This window comes from Dicentrarchus labrax, unplaced genomic scaffold, assembly GCF_905237075.1.
Source record: "Dicentrarchus labrax unplaced genomic scaffold, dlabrax2021, whole genome shotgun sequence".
In the NCBI taxonomy this organism is placed as follows: Eukaryota; Metazoa; Chordata; class Actinopteri; family Moronidae; genus Dicentrarchus; species Dicentrarchus labrax.
In genome coordinates, this window is record NW_026136716.1 from 6808448 (window position 1) to 6826332 (window position 17885).

At 36.7% G+C, this 17885-nt stretch overlaps 4 protein-coding genes and 2 long non-coding RNA genes across 9 annotated transcripts in view; 2 read left to right on the top strand and 4 right to left on the bottom strand.

Moving 5' to 3' along the window:
• LOC127378424 (uncharacterized) overlaps positions 1 to 2527 on the top strand; it is a 53037-nt gene extending 50510 nt beyond the window's left edge. The window contains exon 3 of the long non-coding RNA XR_007888043.1: positions 2413 to 2527. This is a non-coding gene — a long non-coding RNA (uncharacterized LOC127378424). The remainder of the gene's footprint in view (positions 1 to 2412) is intronic.
• Positions 423 to 3385, bottom strand: LOC127378397 (OX-2 membrane glycoprotein-like). Its single transcript, XM_051427213.1, has 6 exons — positions 3264 to 3385; positions 2197 to 2529; positions 1732 to 2040; positions 1613 to 1651; positions 1287 to 1518; positions 423 to 1073 (listed from the first exon to the last, which is right to left on the bottom strand). Exons 1-6 carry the CDS (start codon positions 3334 to 3336, stop codon positions 956 to 958), a joined length of 1104 nt encoding a protein of 367 aa, XP_051283173.1. The 5' UTR covers positions 3337 to 3385; the 3' UTR covers positions 423 to 955.
• A 434-nt stretch (positions 3386 to 3819) lies between these two features.
• On the bottom strand, positions 3820 to 8322 carry LOC127378408 (OX-2 membrane glycoprotein-like). The gene is made up of 6 exons (XM_051427233.1): positions 8216 to 8322; positions 7681 to 7770; positions 6637 to 6888; positions 6162 to 6488; positions 5073 to 5166; positions 3820 to 4960 (listed from the first exon to the last, which is right to left on the bottom strand). The coding sequence occupies exons 1-6, from the start codon at positions 8253 to 8255 to the stop codon at positions 4900 to 4902; spliced, it is 864 nt and encodes a 287-aa protein (XP_051283193.1). The 5' UTR covers positions 8256 to 8322; the 3' UTR covers positions 3820 to 4899.
• A 99-nt stretch (positions 8323 to 8421) lies between these two features.
• On the top strand, positions 8422 to 10808 carry LOC127378425 (uncharacterized). Its single transcript, XR_007888044.1, has 3 exons — positions 8422 to 8563; positions 9347 to 9468; positions 9581 to 10808. It is a non-coding gene; the product is annotated as an uncharacterized LOC127378425 (long non-coding RNA).
• A 2949-nt stretch (positions 10809 to 13757) lies between these two features.
• Positions 13758 to 15704, bottom strand: LOC127378412 (uncharacterized). 2 transcript variants are annotated; one of them, XR_007888035.1, is made up of 5 exons: positions 15504 to 15704; positions 14987 to 15295; positions 14619 to 14742; positions 14171 to 14207; positions 13758 to 14077 (listed from the first exon to the last, which is right to left on the bottom strand). XR_007888035.1 is itself a non-coding variant. In XM_051427236.1 (5 exons), exons 1-5 carry the CDS (start codon positions 15585 to 15587, stop codon positions 13940 to 13942), a joined length of 711 nt encoding a protein of 236 aa, XP_051283196.1. In that variant the 5' UTR covers positions 15588 to 15699; the 3' UTR covers positions 13758 to 13939. The 2 variants fall into 2 exon arrangements, 1 of the variants encoding a protein (XP_051283196.1); XM_051427236.1 differs by having other exon boundaries at positions 15485 to 15699.
• Positions 15705 to 16742: 1038 nt separating this feature from the next.
• The window catches only part of LOC127378407 (uncharacterized), a 33064-nt gene continuing 31921 nt past the window's right edge, over positions 16743 to 17885 (bottom strand). Inside the window, exons 3-5 of one of the 3 annotated variants that reach the window (XM_051427230.1) lie at positions 17658 to 17781; positions 17338 to 17392; positions 16743 to 17083 (exon numbers count right to left, since the gene is read on the bottom strand). In XM_051427230.1, coding sequence (XP_051283190.1) covers positions 16904 to 17083; positions 17338 to 17392; positions 17658 to 17781 — 359 coding nt within the window. In that variant the 3' untranslated portion in view covers positions 16743 to 16903. Of the gene's footprint in view, positions 17084 to 17337; positions 17396 to 17657; positions 17782 to 17885 lie in introns of all 3 variants that reach the window. The other 2 variants (XM_051427227.1, XM_051427228.1) reach the window with 2 other exon arrangements.

Sequence of the window (17885 nt, forward strand, 5' to 3'; positions counted from 1 at the left end):
CGGGAATCAGAGATGGATTCATGTTGTCATTTCATTTACGATGCTGGACTATCAAGGTAAAATAAATAAAGGAAAAAGGCAAAAGTATTTTAGAAAAAAAAGAGTATCTCAATTAGATTCAGTCAGCAAGTCTATTACAAATGTTTTATAATCCTCCTCTAATACAAGATATTTAATAAAACATGTCTTACCAGCCTCTTGAAGTATCTCAGTAACACAAACTCAGTGTTTAAATCGTCTTAAACTCTTGTGTTCACTAGTTGTTTCTCATTATCTGCACAGCCCCGTTAACAGCTCTAAAATAACCTCCATGTTATTCTTTGTACACCAGAGGGATTCATAGTTAAGTTTAAAAAGTCTTTATATGATATGTTTGTGGGATTAACCACATTTACAGGCACAAAAATGACCAATAAAGAGGATTTACACAAGTTCACAAGTTTAATTCTTACTTGTTATTTTAACAAAGCCATAATATAACACTATTCATGTTCAGGCACCCTTTGAATGCTTCTTTGGCATAATTAGATGACACAAATTACAAAAACTCAAAATACTTCACATATTGTCAAGTCACAAGAAAGGAACAACACTACATACTAGTGTTGTCTTGAGTATGTACATACACTGGTTAATGCAGTATAATAGTGTGTTCACAACTGAAAAAATATAACATATAAAAACATGTACACACTAAATTATATAAAAATGGTATAAAAAAGTATAAAAAGGTATTAAAAAAAAAGTATAAAATGATATAAAACAGTATAAAAATCAGAGAAGCTGCCATAAAGTTCTAATAATTGTCACAAACGATGACGAAACAATGTACAGTGAGGAGATATTTTACCTGCAAAGCTCTGATACATCTTTTGTGTTATTTTGAGGCTCAACATGTTGAACACTAATCACCTCCTCCCACAATGACAATAAAACTGTGTCAGTCAGATTCTTTCTACAGTTGTACTGATGTTGAAGGTGATGGATTCAGGTTATCACTTGGTTCAGTCTTCACAGGCGACGGCCGTTGTCTGACCCCATCGCTCTCCTGTGTGACTGAAGATGCTTCGGCCCTTCAGATACAAACAGTGTTTCATTACTATATGAATACTGCATAAATAAAGTAATCTAAACAGGTTATACACACACAGTGATCAGAATTTACTTTACACATGCAGTAAAGATTAATAGGTAGATATAGAGACACAATGTGACAATATACAACAGAGAGAAGACAAATAATGTTGAGTTACAAGTGAAGAATGACAGTATAAAGAGTGTCTTACTTCTGAGTGTCGTTGGTTGTCGTCTCGTTCATCTCAGTGTCACCGTGTGACAGATTGGAGGATGCTGCTGCAGTTAAATCTGAACAACATTCATCAGCTCTCAGAGACTGAGACTCAGATTTTGGTTGAGAGAAGAACCTGTTCTGATTTTTGTGTTTAACTAGGAAATAGAGGAATGCAGCAATGTGACCAAAGACCCCGACAACGGAGAATACAATGATCGAAATCCAATCTGTGAGATCAAAAGCACAATTAGTTTGACACACTCAGCAGTTATAAAGCAACAACAGATCATATAGGAATATCACATCTGAACATTAACTTACAGAGATCCCTGTCTTTAGATCCAGATTCATCATCAAAACCTGTAAAAAGAAACAAAAAACATCAGAATCATAAAGTATTGATCAGTCTCTGAATGTGTATGTTTGGAAGTGTTTCTCACCATCAGCAGACGACTGTTTGACCTCAGGAATCATCATAAACACCTCTATCTGAGGACCAGAGAGCACTCGCGCTGCACATCCAACCTGTGTGTTGTTACCACGGAAACCAGACAGCACAGTAGTCGTGGTGACAGCAACTGTACCGTTGGTGTTGGTGACATTGACAGAGCTGTAGTTTGAGAAGTGGAAGTCTTGTTGCAGGACTCTTAATGTTACTGTGGGAGCTGGTCGAGCTGTGGCCGAGCAGGACACAACTGCCTCTTCAGGAGAGTTTGATTCTCTAACATGTAGGATGGGTTCATGCAGCTCTGCACAGGACACACAGGGACACACAGGGACACACAGCACATTAATGAAGGTGTTACAAAGACATCAGCTTCTGACAGGATACTTTTTATCCAGTATGTAAGTTTTAGAAGAGATTAATATTGGAAATGTCTCTAATAATGAATAAATGTTCTTACCATAGAGTTTGATGCAGGTTATAGCAGTGAGAGCACCATCAGGGTAGGAATTAAACAAACAGTGATAGCAGCCTTCATCCTGCTCTGTCAGGTTCCTGATAACTATGGAGTTGTTCTGCAGTCCAGCATCTTTAAACTCCACTTTATCAATAAAGTCAGGATTCACTCTTGGACCAAAGGGTTTGCTAGAAGTAGCAAGAGTCTTCTCTCCCTCAGGTTTCCACCATGTGACTTGAACAACATCTTTATTTTGCATCAGCTGACAGTTTAAATGAGCCTCTTCTCCCACTGCTGCCATCACAGTCTGCTGTGTCTGTACCAGAGCTGTTAGACCTGCAGGAGAAGATGGTTTCAGAGGTGTGAGTTGGTATTGTTAAAGGTTTTTACTGAAGTGTATGGAGGATAAGCAGAACATACTCGAACCATCTTTAGCCCCTTGGCATATTTATTTAACAATATGGCTCACACAGAACTGGCGCTCACTGGGAGCGTGGTGACATCATGTCCTGTACGTACCGTAAACCTTATACAATACAGCAGTACAGTATATCAGTCTACCATAATACAGGGAGTAAGGGCGCCATTAAATTACTACACTTAACAGGTATTAAAGGAGCTATAATACAGTCCTACCGAACGCTGAAGTTGGTTTTCGATTCGGCTGTTCAAGGAAAACTTGAGGGATATTTAACTTAAAGTGCTGAGCGACCGATCCTCAGTGTTTTGCTCCTCTTACTGCTGTAAAAGCTTTCAGTAAAGCCCTAACACTCTCTGAAACCCACTTTAGACTTGTCAAATCCGGACTAGAAATAGTCACTAATTTACAAAATAAAAGACCATAACATCAGTTCACACACACACACACACACACACACACACACACACACACACACACACACACACACACACACACACACAAGCCTCCACATGCATTTGCAGATCAGCTATGGCAGAAGTGAAGCAACAGTCACTGAGCTGTAACCGATCAACTGTCTGTATTATAATAATAATTAAAATTAAAAAAAGTTTGATTCTGAGTGAAACACACTGATTCTTCTCTAACTCACCTTTCTGAAAGACTCCCAGCACACACAGCACATGTATGACTGCACGGTGGCTCATCTCTGCCGCATTGTTCATCTACCGCCAATATTCAAAGGTGACAATAAAAGCCAGGTAACTGCCAGGTAAGTTCTTCATCAGGTTAATGGCTGAAAAACCAGCATATAGGTGTATCACCGCCACCTGCTGGGTGGAGTGTGGAGCAGGAGATTGGCAGGAAAAAAACAACCAAACTAAATTCTGTTAATCCTGTTATTCTTAAATAATTATTATATTATTATTATCTACTTTCTATGATTTATTTCCAAGTAGATTCTCTAGTGTATTATTATGTATATTATTAGACCTGTATAATTACGTTAGAAACACACTACTACCTCCTTACATTTCTGAAAGACTCCCAACGCACAAAGTAAATATATAAATGCACATTTTGTACCATGATTTAAGGATTTTCTTTTATTCAATAAGAAATCACTAATTAGGTGTTTGAGATATAAACAGCATGTGACATCTAATTCACATCAAACAGAGACATTGAACACAGATGAAATCACAACATTAAAGGCATTATATTTTAATGAAATGAACAAAAATAAATAAATATATGGACATAGTTTTAATAATTTATTCTCTAAGTAGTTCACAGAAATCATGAAGGACGTTCATCAAAATTATTCAAAGGTTAATAATCCAGTGTTTGACAGGGAATTAGCACATTGATGAAAAACAATATTAAACACACAGGCAGCACAACTACAACCATACAGTTATGTCTCAGGCTCCATTTAACAATAAATAACATTTATGAACACAAACATTGAGCATTGAAGTGCAAAACTGCAAGAAAAGTGCTAAATTATGTATAAAAAAACATACAATCTGCAGAAAATTATTATTATACAATTATATATTATGTCTATTATGTAATATATTATGTGTCAATTAAACTTTTTCAATAAATATAAATAAGAATTTTGGAATAAAACCTGATTGCTTCACATGTCATATTTATAGATCACACAATCTTTATTGCCATATGTCTCTCTCCGCTAGTTCACCATAAAGTCCACTAGATGGCACTGTGACATTACTGCCTCACACAGGTCCTCCTTTTCAACTCCCTTCTGTCACCAAAACACATCAGCTTGTTCTAATCTGCCAGAAGAAAAGCTTCACTATTGCACAGTCACCCTGAATAAGAGTAAATTGATTAAAAGTTGTACATGTTGATTAATTCTGCTTCAATGTAAACTCTCATGTATTTGCTTCACCTCACAGTTGCTTGAAGCCAGTCTTGTAATACTCCTATGAAACATCGGTCACAGTCCCTGTACTTTTACATTCGGTAAAGCCTGAAGCAACACTTTGCTTAAAGCTCCATGAACAAAGTTAAAGTGCTGAGGTTTTACTATTTAAAAGAAATGTGAATTAGTTAGTTTTCAAAACACTATTATGTGCTGTGATGACCTGTGGAAAATGGATCCTAGCTTAATTCACTGTTACATAGCTAAAGTATTTGGATAATGCTTGCGTGCTTGAATATTCACTGTGATGACTACAGGAAAGGTCAAATGCATGTTTCATTTGTTTTGTTGCATTTTAACCTCAAAGAGCAGAACTGCTGCTCTGGTGAGGATCTCAGACGACAGATGACGACAGTTGCGTGCAAGTATTGTTTTGTTGTGTGTTGCCCTTTGACCTGACAGGGAGAGAGAAAGAGTTTATTATACTGCATGCAGATAATTACACATAGATGAGATATTATGTCACTGGGGTTATATTCGCCCATAAGGAGAATTGCACCGTCTTACCTTTTAAACTTAGTTCCAGCAACAACAGCGATGCAGGAAATTAACAGCATGGCACAAACTATAACTGCGACCCCTGACTGAGACAGTCCTTTCACTGGAGAAAAAACAGCACATGGTCAGTGTGTACAGCAATAAAGTGAATTACTTTTACCTAAAAAGAGGAAGGTGGGGAATTTTTTTTACTGTAACACTCTTACTATTACATGCAGAGACTTCACTTCCCTGACAGATTTGACAGATTACCTCCCCAGAGAGCTAATATTTATCACTCTCTGTACAGTGACACAGGTTTTTTCTTGAAATGAAACCTAACAAGAAGTGAAACTGAATGTAATGCGTCACTGCCCAGCTGACGCACAGGGACATGCACAATCCTTTGCTCTTGGTCACACTGAGGGGAATACACATTCATACAGTGCATTCGATACAATTCCCAAACTACCTATCGAACTGGGTTCCAGGGACTTTCCTGCTTCCTGCTTCAGTAAACAATGTCATTCATGTGTTACCAGAATGTGGACTACAAAGGAAATCATTACCATTTATTACAGCATCATTGGATGGATTCACTTTGTCTAAACAAACCATTGTATTCATAATTTAAACTCTACTCCAGACACTTGGAGAACAATCCTGCAAAACAGGATGTTTGGATGACTTTTTTTCCTGAGAAACTATCATTTTTTTCATTTTTCCAAAATCAAATCTTATATGATTATAAACTCCTTATCACAAAATCCCTTCCAGTCAGTGAGGATAACTAAAGCTGGGAATTTGCTGTGACAGGCAGTGGGACTTCCTACACAGGTCACTTCCTATAGATCCAGAGACAGGTTGTACCGACTCTGTCACTTCCTTCCACTGTTTAACAATCAGTTCCTGTCAGTAAGCATGGTTTGTAAAGATACTGGGAGTTTTCTCGGTAACCAATCTTTTCAGTACGCTAGAATAATATTTACACTGGGACTTCCTGGGTGGTTCTTTTACTAATGAGCCAGAAACCAGTTTGAGACACACCCTATGTAACTCTACAGCTACATTAATACACACACTAGTGATTGTTATATATAAATTGACTGATATACATACCCTCCTGTTTAATGTTCCGGAGACTTGGAGAAAAGGGGATCCTCTCCCTCCTTTGTCCAATCATTCCCCTGTTCAGCATGCAATCCACATGTCCCTTCCAGTCAAGAGGTACTTTCAGAGTGATGTTGCGGGAGCTGGTAAATGTGTGGTCACTGTTGGCTACTGTAGACTGTAGTTGGTCTTCTTTGGTGGCGCCAGTTGAGAAGACCCACTCAATGGTTGGTGCTGGTTTTCCTGTTGCAGAGCAGCTGAACACAACCTCCTCCTGGTCTCTCTCCTCGTCTTCGCTCCTGAGGAGTTGCACTCCTGTATTCACCTTGGATATTCCTTCATAGAGAGTAAAACCTTGTCAGTATGAGATGTTCTGACAAAGATTATTTGATAACTTGAATGTTTCAGTTCCAAAATGATCAGAACTAGAAGGAAAAAGTCTACATTTTGGGCTTCAAAGACCTAATATCATGTTACAGTTTACCTTGCACTGTGAGGCAGGTCTTCTTTCTTTTGGACCCATCTGGATACACATTGAAGGAGCAGATGTAGCAGCTTTCATCTTCCCATGTGACATTCTTTACAAGGATGGATGTTGAAGTGAGGGACGCTTCTGCTAAGATCACTTTCCCAACGTAGGGCTCATTTACTTGCAGTCCAAACCGCTTGCTGTAGGTTGCTAAATTCTCAATGGAGTCATCCTTGAAAAGCCTCTGCCACGTGACCTGGAGCACACCTGGTGGGACACAGTAATCCTCCAATCAGTATGTACTGTAACACAGCTAAAAATGTAACTAAGTTACTCTAGTACTGTATTTAAGTACAAATGAGTAGTGTATTTGTACTTTCTTCTAATGCCACCTTCTATTTCTACTCCAACACATCTCAGAGAGAATTATTGTACTTTATGTTCATCTGAAAGCTTTAGTTACTAGTTTCTTTATAAATTGATTTAATTAAATACATTGTGCATATTAAACCTATGAACAGCTTAAACAATTACTCTATTAATCAATAAGTCCATTGACAGAACATTAACTGACAGCTATGGTAGCCAACTGGCAGCTGGCTTTTCTATCAAATATTTCAATAATCATAATTTATTTTGAATAATTTTGAATTTTAGTCTTTTGGTTGTACAAAACCATGTTCGTGAAGGGCTCTGGCTCATCATTTCTTACTATTTTCTAATTTTAAAATATTAACCAATTAATAACATAACATAATGAAAATAATCAATTGTCACATACAAAATAGTTGAAATGAGCTCCACCTCAACCAACAGTAAAATCCTGCTTTTACACTGATGCATGAATATTAATAATCCATTAATATAATTCTCATTCTATTTACAAACTTGTACTTCAGTAACATTTTCATTGCAGGCAAAAATACTTTAACTTCCTAACAGAGTATTTTTTTACAGTGTGGTAGGATGTGAATCCTTCCTGCGCCGCTGGTTGCACCTTCACTGTACAAAAAACAAAACAAAACAAACAAAACAAAAAAAAACCAGTTGATTGCGCACCTGTTGGATCTGCTAATACGCATTTATATCGCACCTCCCCGCCGTAGCCAGCTGTTCCATTTCCATAACCGGTGATCTGAGACGCTGAGGCTGAAAATAAAGAAGTGTCGGTAAGTCAGTTTGTTATCTTACATCAATTAATACCAAAATGGATAAAACTGTGACTATGAATGAAATATATATTGGGATTTTTGGATTTTTAATAACATCCAAGACATCTGAACATAGACAAAACGAAACATATTGTTTGTTTATAAAACCCCCATTACATATCGATATAAAGATACAGGATAAGGTGTTATTGCTCCCCTGAGGGCGAAGTCAGGAATACAGGACAGAAATACAGTACAGTGCATAGATAAATATAGAAAGCAAAAAAATAAATAATAATAAATAAATACCAGAATAAGTAAAAAAAAATACAAAAAATAAATAAAGTCTCAATTATAAGGTAAGAGTGACTGTAACTACTGTAACTATCTTAAAAAACAGACTGCAGTGAATATAAAGGTGTTTCCTTTCCAGTGTCACTTACCTTTAAACAACAAGCCAATGAGTATATAAATCTGCAACATCTTGCTCTACTCCACTGCTGTCACAGTAACACTTTCAGTTTAGCCTCTGAGAAGCCTTTTAAATATGTGAGACTGAAAGTGATAGAGAGGGAGAGAGAGAGAGAGGGTGGGAGGGGGTGGTGGTGATGGTGGTGGGTAGGTGGGAGGGGGTTCCTCTGGGGTTCTTTACCTGACTACATATCTGGGAATCAGGGATGGATTCATGCTGTTTCAATTCAACTAAACTGGGGTCACATTTCAGGAAACGTACGCTGAATATATTTTTACATGACAAACGGATCACATTTATGATGCTGGACTACATCAAGGTAAAGTGAATTTAATTGACTTTAACCTTAAATTTAACAAGACTAATGTGTATTAACATTAGTCTAACTGATGTCATTATTACTGACATCAGTTAATGAGAATACATGAGATAGTGGTGTGCTGTAAAGGGTTATTATGCAATAATAAATGCCAAGAAGCAGAATTTGTCATATATTTATTTTAACCTCATTCACACTCTTATTGTTAAAATAACTAATATCACTACTGCAAGGTCCAGTAAATTGTGCACATACTGTGCTTACAACAACTCCAGTAATCACAGGCGGTTAAAAAAAATCCCAGAAGCAGAAGTTCCCTGGTGTAATGAGGTTTGTAGTGTGAAACCATTTCCCCGTGGACTGCATGGTCTTGTTCTTATGTGCGATAACAAACATGTGATATCTGACATGTGTTGCGCCAGCAAACTTGACCTGACACCCCAAAAGTGGACTGGGGAAGTCCACCCTGATGAGAATACAGCCTGTGTGCATCAAGCACAACAGAAGGGAACAAACTTCTCAAAACTAATGAGTCATGTTGATGATCGGGAACAGTCAGTTACGTAATCGTAAAGTATCACAATAATTAATTGATTATTTTACTGTTACTTTTTATGTAAACTTAGAAAAGAAACTGGAAGATTTTAGTGTCCTCTGCTCTGTTTTATTAAAGAAAAACTGATGTATTTTAACATCATCCTGCTAATAATCCCCATTTTACCTGTAATCTCATTATGTCTTTTTATACACAACTCAGTTACATGTAATCCATTACTTCCCAAGCTTGCCTACAGCACAGAGAAAGTACTACACCTGGGGTCAACCTTTATTATCCAGAGAGACACCCCCACCCCCACCCCCCGCCCAAAAAAAGAGAAAAATCTGTGTGGAGCTGCAAATCACACGTGAGCCTTATTATGCAAATTTCTCACCACAGTTCAAACACAGCCAGTATCGTTGTTGGTGAAAGCAAACTAATCTCTCCACGCACTATTAAATTCTCTATTTTCCTCCCAGACTTTTCTTTCTTTGGAGTTGGAATCCAGAGCCAATGAGACTCAAGACTTGGAGCGACCGCTCTTAAAATACATAGGAAACAGCCCCAGATAGGGACGCAATGTTTGAATATGTATATTTTTGTTTGCAAAATGTGATGTTATGTTATTTGGTGTGTTATGGCTTCACATTGTTACAGCTTGAATGTAAGAATACAATGATGTTAAATAAAAATTGTCCATATACATTTATGTCAAAGCCACAGGGAGCCACTGGAGGGGGGCTAAAAGGCCATAGGTTGCTGACTCCTGTACTATACTGTGTGATACTTTACATCCTCCTTTACAAATTCTACATCAGGTTGTGGAAGTGTTAATATCCCATAACGGGTTTATTACCGTCTCTACCTCAAATCGGCTGCTTTGCCCATCCTCTGTTATAACACATTTGCATTTTCTGGGCCACTAATTGCAAATATTCCACATGTTAAAGTGTATTTTAATATGGGGTTAATAGCAAATAGAAAGCTATTGCTGCTTATTATTAACCTCTCTGTCCAAGGAGACTTCATCTTGGCCATGGGTGACTACTGGCAACCCATCCCCTTATGATTCAGGCGCCTTACCTGCAGTCCATCTGGTTTTATCCTGAGCACAATAAATGTGAAACTTATCAGGGAACTGGTTTTATTGGGAATTGTATCAATGGTACAGTCATTCTATTTAGAGTTAATGTTCTCTGGAAACACCACAGCCCAACAGGAAATAATGACAGTGGGATGCTAACAGATGCAGGATTTCAACCCATGTGTCTACATGGGATATTTGTTGTGCAATAGACAGGGTTGTTTATCTCTGTTGTAAGATCTTGTGTACAAAACAGCATATAGAGGAAGTTATTGCATAATTAGTCCTTGGAGTTCAGGAAAGAACCTAACAGCTTTGTAGAAGGGTTACTATAGTACCTTTACTGCCAGATACTTCAAGATGGTACAGGGGCGCCCAGACAGCTCACCTGGGGCCCTTTGCTGTGTGTCATCCCCTCTCTCCTGTTATTCTTCAGCTGTCACTATCAATTAAAGGCAATAAACTAAAAAAAATAACTGCTAATACTGTATGGAGATTTAGAAATAGCACTTCTTTGTAGTAATTATCTGAGTCATTTTCATTTTCTATATTACATTTAATCAATAAATGTGTGAATCATTGGGATTACACAATTCCAAAGTTTGGTTGCACATATGGGTTTATTGTTTTAGTGCACTTGCTTCCTTCCTTCCTGGATAATATGACTCAGTAGTGAATCCTATTATGGAAATTTCTGAAAAATATTAATTTCATGTGGGAAGTACCAGTGCTACCTGGCAGCTGACACCTGTAATTTTAAACCAGAATGCGACGCTAAAGGCATAGCTAGTGGCTTGTGGTTAAGTAATATTACCATGTGTGCAAACACTAAAACCACAGCAGTAAGATCCAGATTAGACCAGCAAGCTGCTATTATTTTCGGTCACATAAGCCACTTCTCTGATCTTCAGCCTTATCTTTGGGCACCAGCTGTAGTATACTGTCAGTCACAAAACTTCAGCTTTCTTGGTTTTAATGTTGAATTTTCCTGATTTGAGTCTTGTTGTCTCTGGAAGAGAGAATTGAAAGTTCAAATGAATTTCTCTTCTCTCTTATTTTATAAAGGACTTGACATTTATAAATAAGCTACACAATAAAATTTGCAAAAAGTTGGATTTGTATCAGGCTGTGCTTTAATAAACCTACTGAGCCCTTCATTCGTTAATCCTGATTAAAGGACCAGTATGTAACATTTAGGATGATTTAACTGGAATATAATATTCATAGGTATGTTATCAATAGTGCATAAACACCTGAATATAGGAATTATTGTGTTTTTGTTACATTAGAATGAACCTTTTATATCTACAGACATTGCAGATCCGCCATGTTTCTACGGTAGCTCAGAAGGGACAAACACTGGCTCTAGATAGCGGGTGTTCACTGCCACCATAGTTTCTCCTTTTACACTTGGAAGTTGAGGGTGAAGCGACAGAGTTGCAGTCTACAACTACACTACTAGATGTCACTAAAACCTACAACCCGGACCTTTAACTCCCACCTACACAAAGAGCAGATATTCAGCTCAGGCTAACCTGCAGCCACCATCACAGTTTATTTAGTTCCTCTACTCTCACCAATAGTCACTACTTAATGGAAGGGATTAAGGAAAGGTTAGAAATTGTTCACTGGTCCTTTAAATGTACTGTAGCAGTGGTAAAATGTATGTTAGAGTATCAAAAGCAGAAATAGTCATTAGGCAGACTGCCCCCTGGCCCTGTCAGTGCTGCATCCTACATCATATCTGATTATTATTGCTGCATTAAAACTACCTTCAGGTTGTGGGTAAACCAATAGCACGGGATCAACTTCATCTGTGTTACCTGATCCACTTCAATGTCCACTTCAACAGTAGGACAACTGAACACCATAAACTGAAAGTGATCACCTCACTACCTTACATCATATCAGTCAGTCAATCCTAATCATCAGTCACATTACAGGCAGCATGCACCATATTATGAAGTTCCTCATCTAGGTTACACAACAGAATACACATTTATTTTTGCATTAACCATTAATTAACTTGTAATGTAACTTGTTTGCATGTAGATTATTTCAATAAACCTGAAAAAAATAATGCACAAAATAAAACTTGACAGAAATAAATCTAATTTTACACCAGTAAGCAGCATTTTAACTATGGGGTTGGTCACTGTGTTGCTAATGTTAACTTCTGTATATACTGTCTGTGTTAATAGTGTAAAATCTTAATCTGAAAAGTAACCAGCAACTATAGCTGTCAGAAACATGCAGTGGAGAATAAATTACAATATTTCCCTCTGAAAAGTAGTGCAGACAAAGTAAAGTCAACATTGCACATCAAAATATGTCTGTGTGATCATGATTAGTAGTTTAAACAAAAAAAGAGGGTGTTTTAAATCTCTTTATGCTCATTAGATGGGTATAGTAAAGTGGAAAGTGAAATTCCAAATGGAGAAGTACTTTTTTTATTATCATCATATTCCTTGATTTCAAAATCAACGTGTGAGAACGCGCTTCACTTGATTTAAGCTAAATCAAAGTGAGGGCATTATTGGTCTGTCCAGAACTCTCACTGTCATCAGTCTTTGTTCTGGCTCCAATGCAAACATAGACTTGTTTGTTTCATTAAATTGAATTGCATGCAGTTGGAAAATGCAAACCTTGTAACATAGATGCTGAATTTGCTGTCCCCATCAGCTGACTCATTTCCCTTGAATCTCCCTGAATGGTGCTGAGGGAATCTGTTCTCTTGACCCTGAATAAGATCTGCTGCAAAGGGCCTGCCCGAAACTCTGATATGTAATCAAAAACAGAAAAAGAACTTCGGTAAATGCAAATTAATTGCACGCAGGCTTAACTTAAGAGTGTAGAAAATAGCAATACAGACCTAGCTGTACTTCCTCAGTAAATAAAAAGAAGTGCTTGTAGGGGAACGCCAGAGAGAAAAACAATAACAACCAAGGGTGCAACATCTGACCAAATGTAGAAAATCTTCCTTGTTCTTTGTAACAAAACAAATCAAGGTCACACAGGGGATCTTTTCATCAAAAAGTGAAAACAGTGAAAGATAATAGTGCATCCCTGATTCATGAGACACTTTTACAGACACAATTTAGCAATATTTGTTCTTTTAACTGGATGTGTTTGTTATACCATTTGCGCCATAGTTCAAGATCAAAATCCATATAGAAACTAAATTTATACATCAAAACAAATGTAAAAATAAGGTAACTGTCAGATAGCATCAGGCTGCAATATATAATTGACCTTTAAGGCACTTATTCTGAATGAGTAATAAAATGTCTTTAATTGTAAAACCCATGTAAATTAGCTCAGTTATAAACGACAAAACAAAAGCAGTAGTATTACTGCAGATAAAAGCAACAGTCCCCTGCTGCAATGAAAGCTGGATTGCATTTATTATTTTAATCAATTAAAAATGGCCACATTGCAATTCAGAGGCAAAACCTTGATATGAAAATAACTCTTTGTTAATTATTCTAATTGCAATGTGTTTATATTCAGAATATATTAAAGAGGTTGTTCTAGATGAAACCCAGAAATTTAAAAAATCACAAAGTAACAACTTTTATTTTAATTGTTTAATTAATTGATTCCGATCATCATTTACATCAGCAGTTACTTTGATATACATTATTCCTGTTTGAGGAGAATACTGAAGTTGGTACAAAGCATAACGGCGCCACCTTGTGGACAACAGGCACTGTCACACAGTTCAACATGCATCATTGCTGCAACAGATGGAAGTCTACAAAAACTTCCTGCTATGTGTGTCCTCTCCGGTAGACATGTTTGAATAATTGGCATTAGTGTTGACTCTGACAGTAGAGTAAAGCCCACTCTCTCTCCTCATGAAGGTGCTGTACGGCTCGATGTCCTGAAGCTCCTGCAGAAAGATGTAAAGTATGTATTTAAATAAATGATTCAAGTTAAATGAACTGTATAAATGAAGAGGATTTATTATTTTTCTGTACTGTACCGAGTTTGCAGGACTACTCTGTGGTACTGGATGTTTTCTGTTGGGTTAGATAACAATGCATATGAGTGTTTATTGACTCGGCGCTGTGGAGTCTATTTTCATAGACAAGACAGGAAATGAAACACCATATCTTGAGTCATCTGAAACTAGTCAAGATCCTCATAGATAGAGTATGTAGTTCATTTTAAGTCTTATAAACAATCAGATAAATATTTCATAGTTCACATATATTAAATGACTGCATGAAATTGATTGAAAATGGATTTGATTGAATAATTCTTCACTCGGAGACACAGGACCAACTCTTGGTGTGGACGAGGCTGCATGTAACTCAAGGTAACATTATAGTTGTTTAAGAGCATTCAATTAAGTTATAAAGCATTCCTAAAAATTATTATGTATGTATGTATGAAGAACATGAGTTATGCATATTAGAGAAGCCTCTCACCCAAGACGTATTCTTCTGTAGATTAATCCCAGAATAACTACAGTTATTATGGTGACTGTAGTTACACCAATCAAAACATGTAGAGTTAATGTTGAATTTCTGGCGTCTTCATCTTCTACAACATCTAAAAGAGAAAATCTGTTAGAAAAATAACACAGGTATTTGCTCTAAATGTAAATAAACCTTAAGAGGCAACTGTCTGTACACAGTAAAATGTAATATTGTATATTAAACTGACTTTTATTGCTTTAATTGCTGCATGCTTTGATAAACCTGCAAACTATAATTAACAATATAATACAGTTGTAGCATGGTTGAAAATAATAATATAGTTTAAGTATAAGGAAAAATACATAAAATATGTTTACCTTCCACAGTGATATTCAGATAGAGAGTAAATGTTCCACCAGGAAAGGAACACTCACAGGTGAAGTTCCCACTATCCACTGGTGTTAAACTGGTCAGGTGGAGAAACATAGTTTGATTCTCCATCATAAGTGTGAATCTGGAGTCACATTCAGGTATAAAACCCTTTCCAAGATAATATGTCAGACGACACTCTTCTCCTCTCATCTGTGTTCTGATCTTACAAACTACAAGTGTGATGATCTGCTGTGTTTCATTGGTGCAGATTGGAGTCACATCTGGTTTGTTCCCAATGGTTTTCACAAGAGTCTCTGCAATCAATCACAATCAAAAATCAACATGAAACACTGAGTTAGCGATTGCTGTATTTTTGCAATTTTTTTTGCACATTTTTAATTCCACTATAAAATTACAATGTTTAGTTGTTGTCTTCAAACCAACAACAGGAAGATGAGAGAAAAACAACGTTTACATGATGAGAACTAGTTTCTGTGCATTACCTTCAGCGTCAGAACTCACAGTTAGTGGCAGAAGAAGAACAAAGAACAGTCTCAGTTTTGCCATATTGGTCAAGAAACAACTGCTGCTGGTAGAGTAGAACATGTTGTACTGAAGGGAGGACACACAGACCTCTTTGCTCTGTTTTCTGTAACACAAACCTCAAAGTCTCACAGCTACGAGCTGGTGTGAACTCTCCTATAAAGGAAGTGCTGCAACAGGAGCTTCTGCTTTCATATTAAGACTCTAAAAGGTAAAACAGCAGCAAATTAATGAATACAGACAGAAAACATTCAGACTGAGAACATTTCACTGACTTCAGTGACTTTAAAGAAAACTTTAAGTGTTTTCTTTGGTTAAACTAAACTAAATTGTTATGTTTGGAAGTAAGAAAAACTTTTCATGTCTATGTTATGTGTGTCTGCCATATGAGTCATAAAATAAATATGAACTACTTCCTGCACTGCCTACAATTACAATAGGATGCTAAAATTGATATGCATGCTTCTGTATTAGAGGCCTGAGCTTGAGCTGTAAATAGAAAGTTGCATGTTCTCTGCAGCTCAAAACCACTATCTTATTCACACAGCACTGTGATAACTTGGTACAATTGTAAGTGACAAAAACACTTCTCACTTTGTGCAAGTTCACCGACATCTTTTAAATTTATATATAACTATATTATTAATGCCCCACTGCATGCAACAATGGCAGCTCTCCTGGTCACAAATGTTCCTGTAAAAACAGTTCAGTAAAATATGTTTCTGAAAGATTGCAGGAGAGAAATAGTCAACACAGTAATAACATCTTGATTCATATTTGATCAGCACTGTCTAGTTTGCAGTTTGTGTTAATCTGCACGGACTCACTGAGAATGACCTGTCAATCACAATGTAGCCACATCCTAAAGCATACCCTGCTTTATTGTCTGTTTAACTCTAAAAGGGACCATCATTTACTCAATGAACATCAGGCTGTGTGGAAGAAGACTTGTTTTTTGCAGCTCATGGAGCTCCCCCTGCTGGCCATGAGAAAGAGAGACATCCACGTTGGTTTCACTTCACAGACACAGAAACTCTGTCCACTGATGATAAAATGTCAAAGGCCATTACAGCTCTATGTCATATAGAAAACAAGGTATGTATGTTAGGAAATGTAAATGGTCCACAAGAGGCTTTATAGTTTATTACTTATTAACCACTGCAGTGATTTTAAACAGAGCAGATTATTGTGTACATAAAATATACGTTTACATGCAGATGTGCTTTAACAAACTTTAATCTCAGAATTTTTTATCACAAAAACCTTTACATTAAATTGTAATAATGTTGGATATCCTCAAGAACTGAAGGCCAGCAACCATCAGCAGCTACAGTGTCAATAAGTAAAGAACATCCACATATTACACAGCTCTGTCATATCTATTCTTTGGTTGAAATGTTTTCATAGATATCCCAACTTGAATCAGTCTCTCCTCCGTTTATTTCCTGGTTATCGACGGGGACAGTCATTAATATTCTGGCTGGATTTGAGATAGTTTGGTATAGATCACTTTCTGGTTGCTGAAGGCTTGTGTAGAGGTCATCAGGGTCAGCAAGGTCCTATTAAAAGAAATATCTTAATGGATCATGTATTAAAAGTATGATTAAGTAATGTTGAACAAAGGCTGAGACACTCAAGAGTCAATACATTTATTGTCTCCACTGAATTAAATACACTGATCTTCAAACTCTGTACATCCTTTGTATTTTTAGAACATAGATACACATATAAATGTATATTTATGTATTTATTATTACAAACATTAAACTGGCTGCTTTCTGAGTTTATACATACTTGCGAATACATTACTCACCAGAGAGCCAGGAGGTTCACACACAGATAATCCAGATGTTGTTGACCTTGAACAGCTTCTTTAAATAAGAGGAGAAAAAATATGTAGAAGAATTAAAGCTTATCTTCATCTTCTAGAAATGTGCAATAATTAAATAATAATAACTGTCAGGAAAAGGAGTTAAATAGTGTAAAACAAACATCTACTCTGAGTGAAATATACAGTAAATGCACCAGACTATATTTACATTTAGGAAAAATGTTTTTCCACATAAAAGTAATAATACAAATTGAGTTGGATCCAAAAACATGTGAAGTATTGCAATCATAAAATTCTCTCACCCATTAAATTTTGTCCTGTAGATTAAACCCAGAATAACTCCAGTTATTATGGTGACTGTAGTTACACCAATCAAAACACTTAAAGTTAATGTTGCATTTCTGACGTCTTCATCTTCTACAACATCTAAAAGAGAAAATCTGTTAGAAAACTAACACAGGTATTTGCTCTAAATGTAAATAAACCTTAAGAGGCAACTGTCTGTACACAGTAAGATGTAACATTGTATA

Excerpts from the sequence above, each read along its gene's own strand:
- LOC127378397 (XM_051427213.1), bottom strand. The coding sequence starts at position 3,336 with ATGAACAATGCGGCAGAGATGAGCCACCGTGCAGTCATACATGTGCTG. Across the intron at positions 2,530-3,263 it reads GCTGGGAGTCTTTCAGAAAG|GTCTAACAGCTCTGGTACAG; the intron begins GTGAGTTAGAGA and ends CTTCTCCTGCAG. Across the intron at positions 1,652-1,731 it reads CAAACAGTCGTCTGCTGATG|GTTTTGATGATGAATCTGGA; the intron begins GTGAGAAACACT and ends TTCTTTTTACAG.
- LOC127378408 (XM_051427233.1), bottom strand. The coding sequence starts at position 8,255 with ATGTTGCAGATTTATATACTCATTGGCTTGTTGTTTAAAG. Across the intron at positions 7,771-8,215 it reads CATTGGCTTGTTGTTTAAAG|CCTCAGCGTCTCAGATCACC; the intron begins GTAAGTGACACT and ends CTTTATTTTCAG. Across the intron at positions 6,489-6,636 it reads GACCTGCCTCACAGTGCAAG|GAATATCCAAGGTGAATACA; the intron begins GTAAACTGTAAC and ends CTCTCTATGAAG.
- LOC127378412 (XM_051427236.1), bottom strand. The coding sequence starts at position 15,587 with ATGTTCTACTCTACCAGCAGCAGTTGTTTCTTGACCAATATGGCAAAA. Across the intron at positions 15,296-15,484 it reads TGTGAGTTCTGACGCTGAAG|AGACTCTTGTGAAAACCATT; the intron begins GTAATGCACAGA and ends GATTGATTGCAG. Across the intron at positions 14,078-14,170 it reads AGAGTAGTCCTGCAAACTCG|GAGCTTCAGGACATCGAGCC; the intron begins GTACAGTACAGA and ends ATCTTTCTGCAG.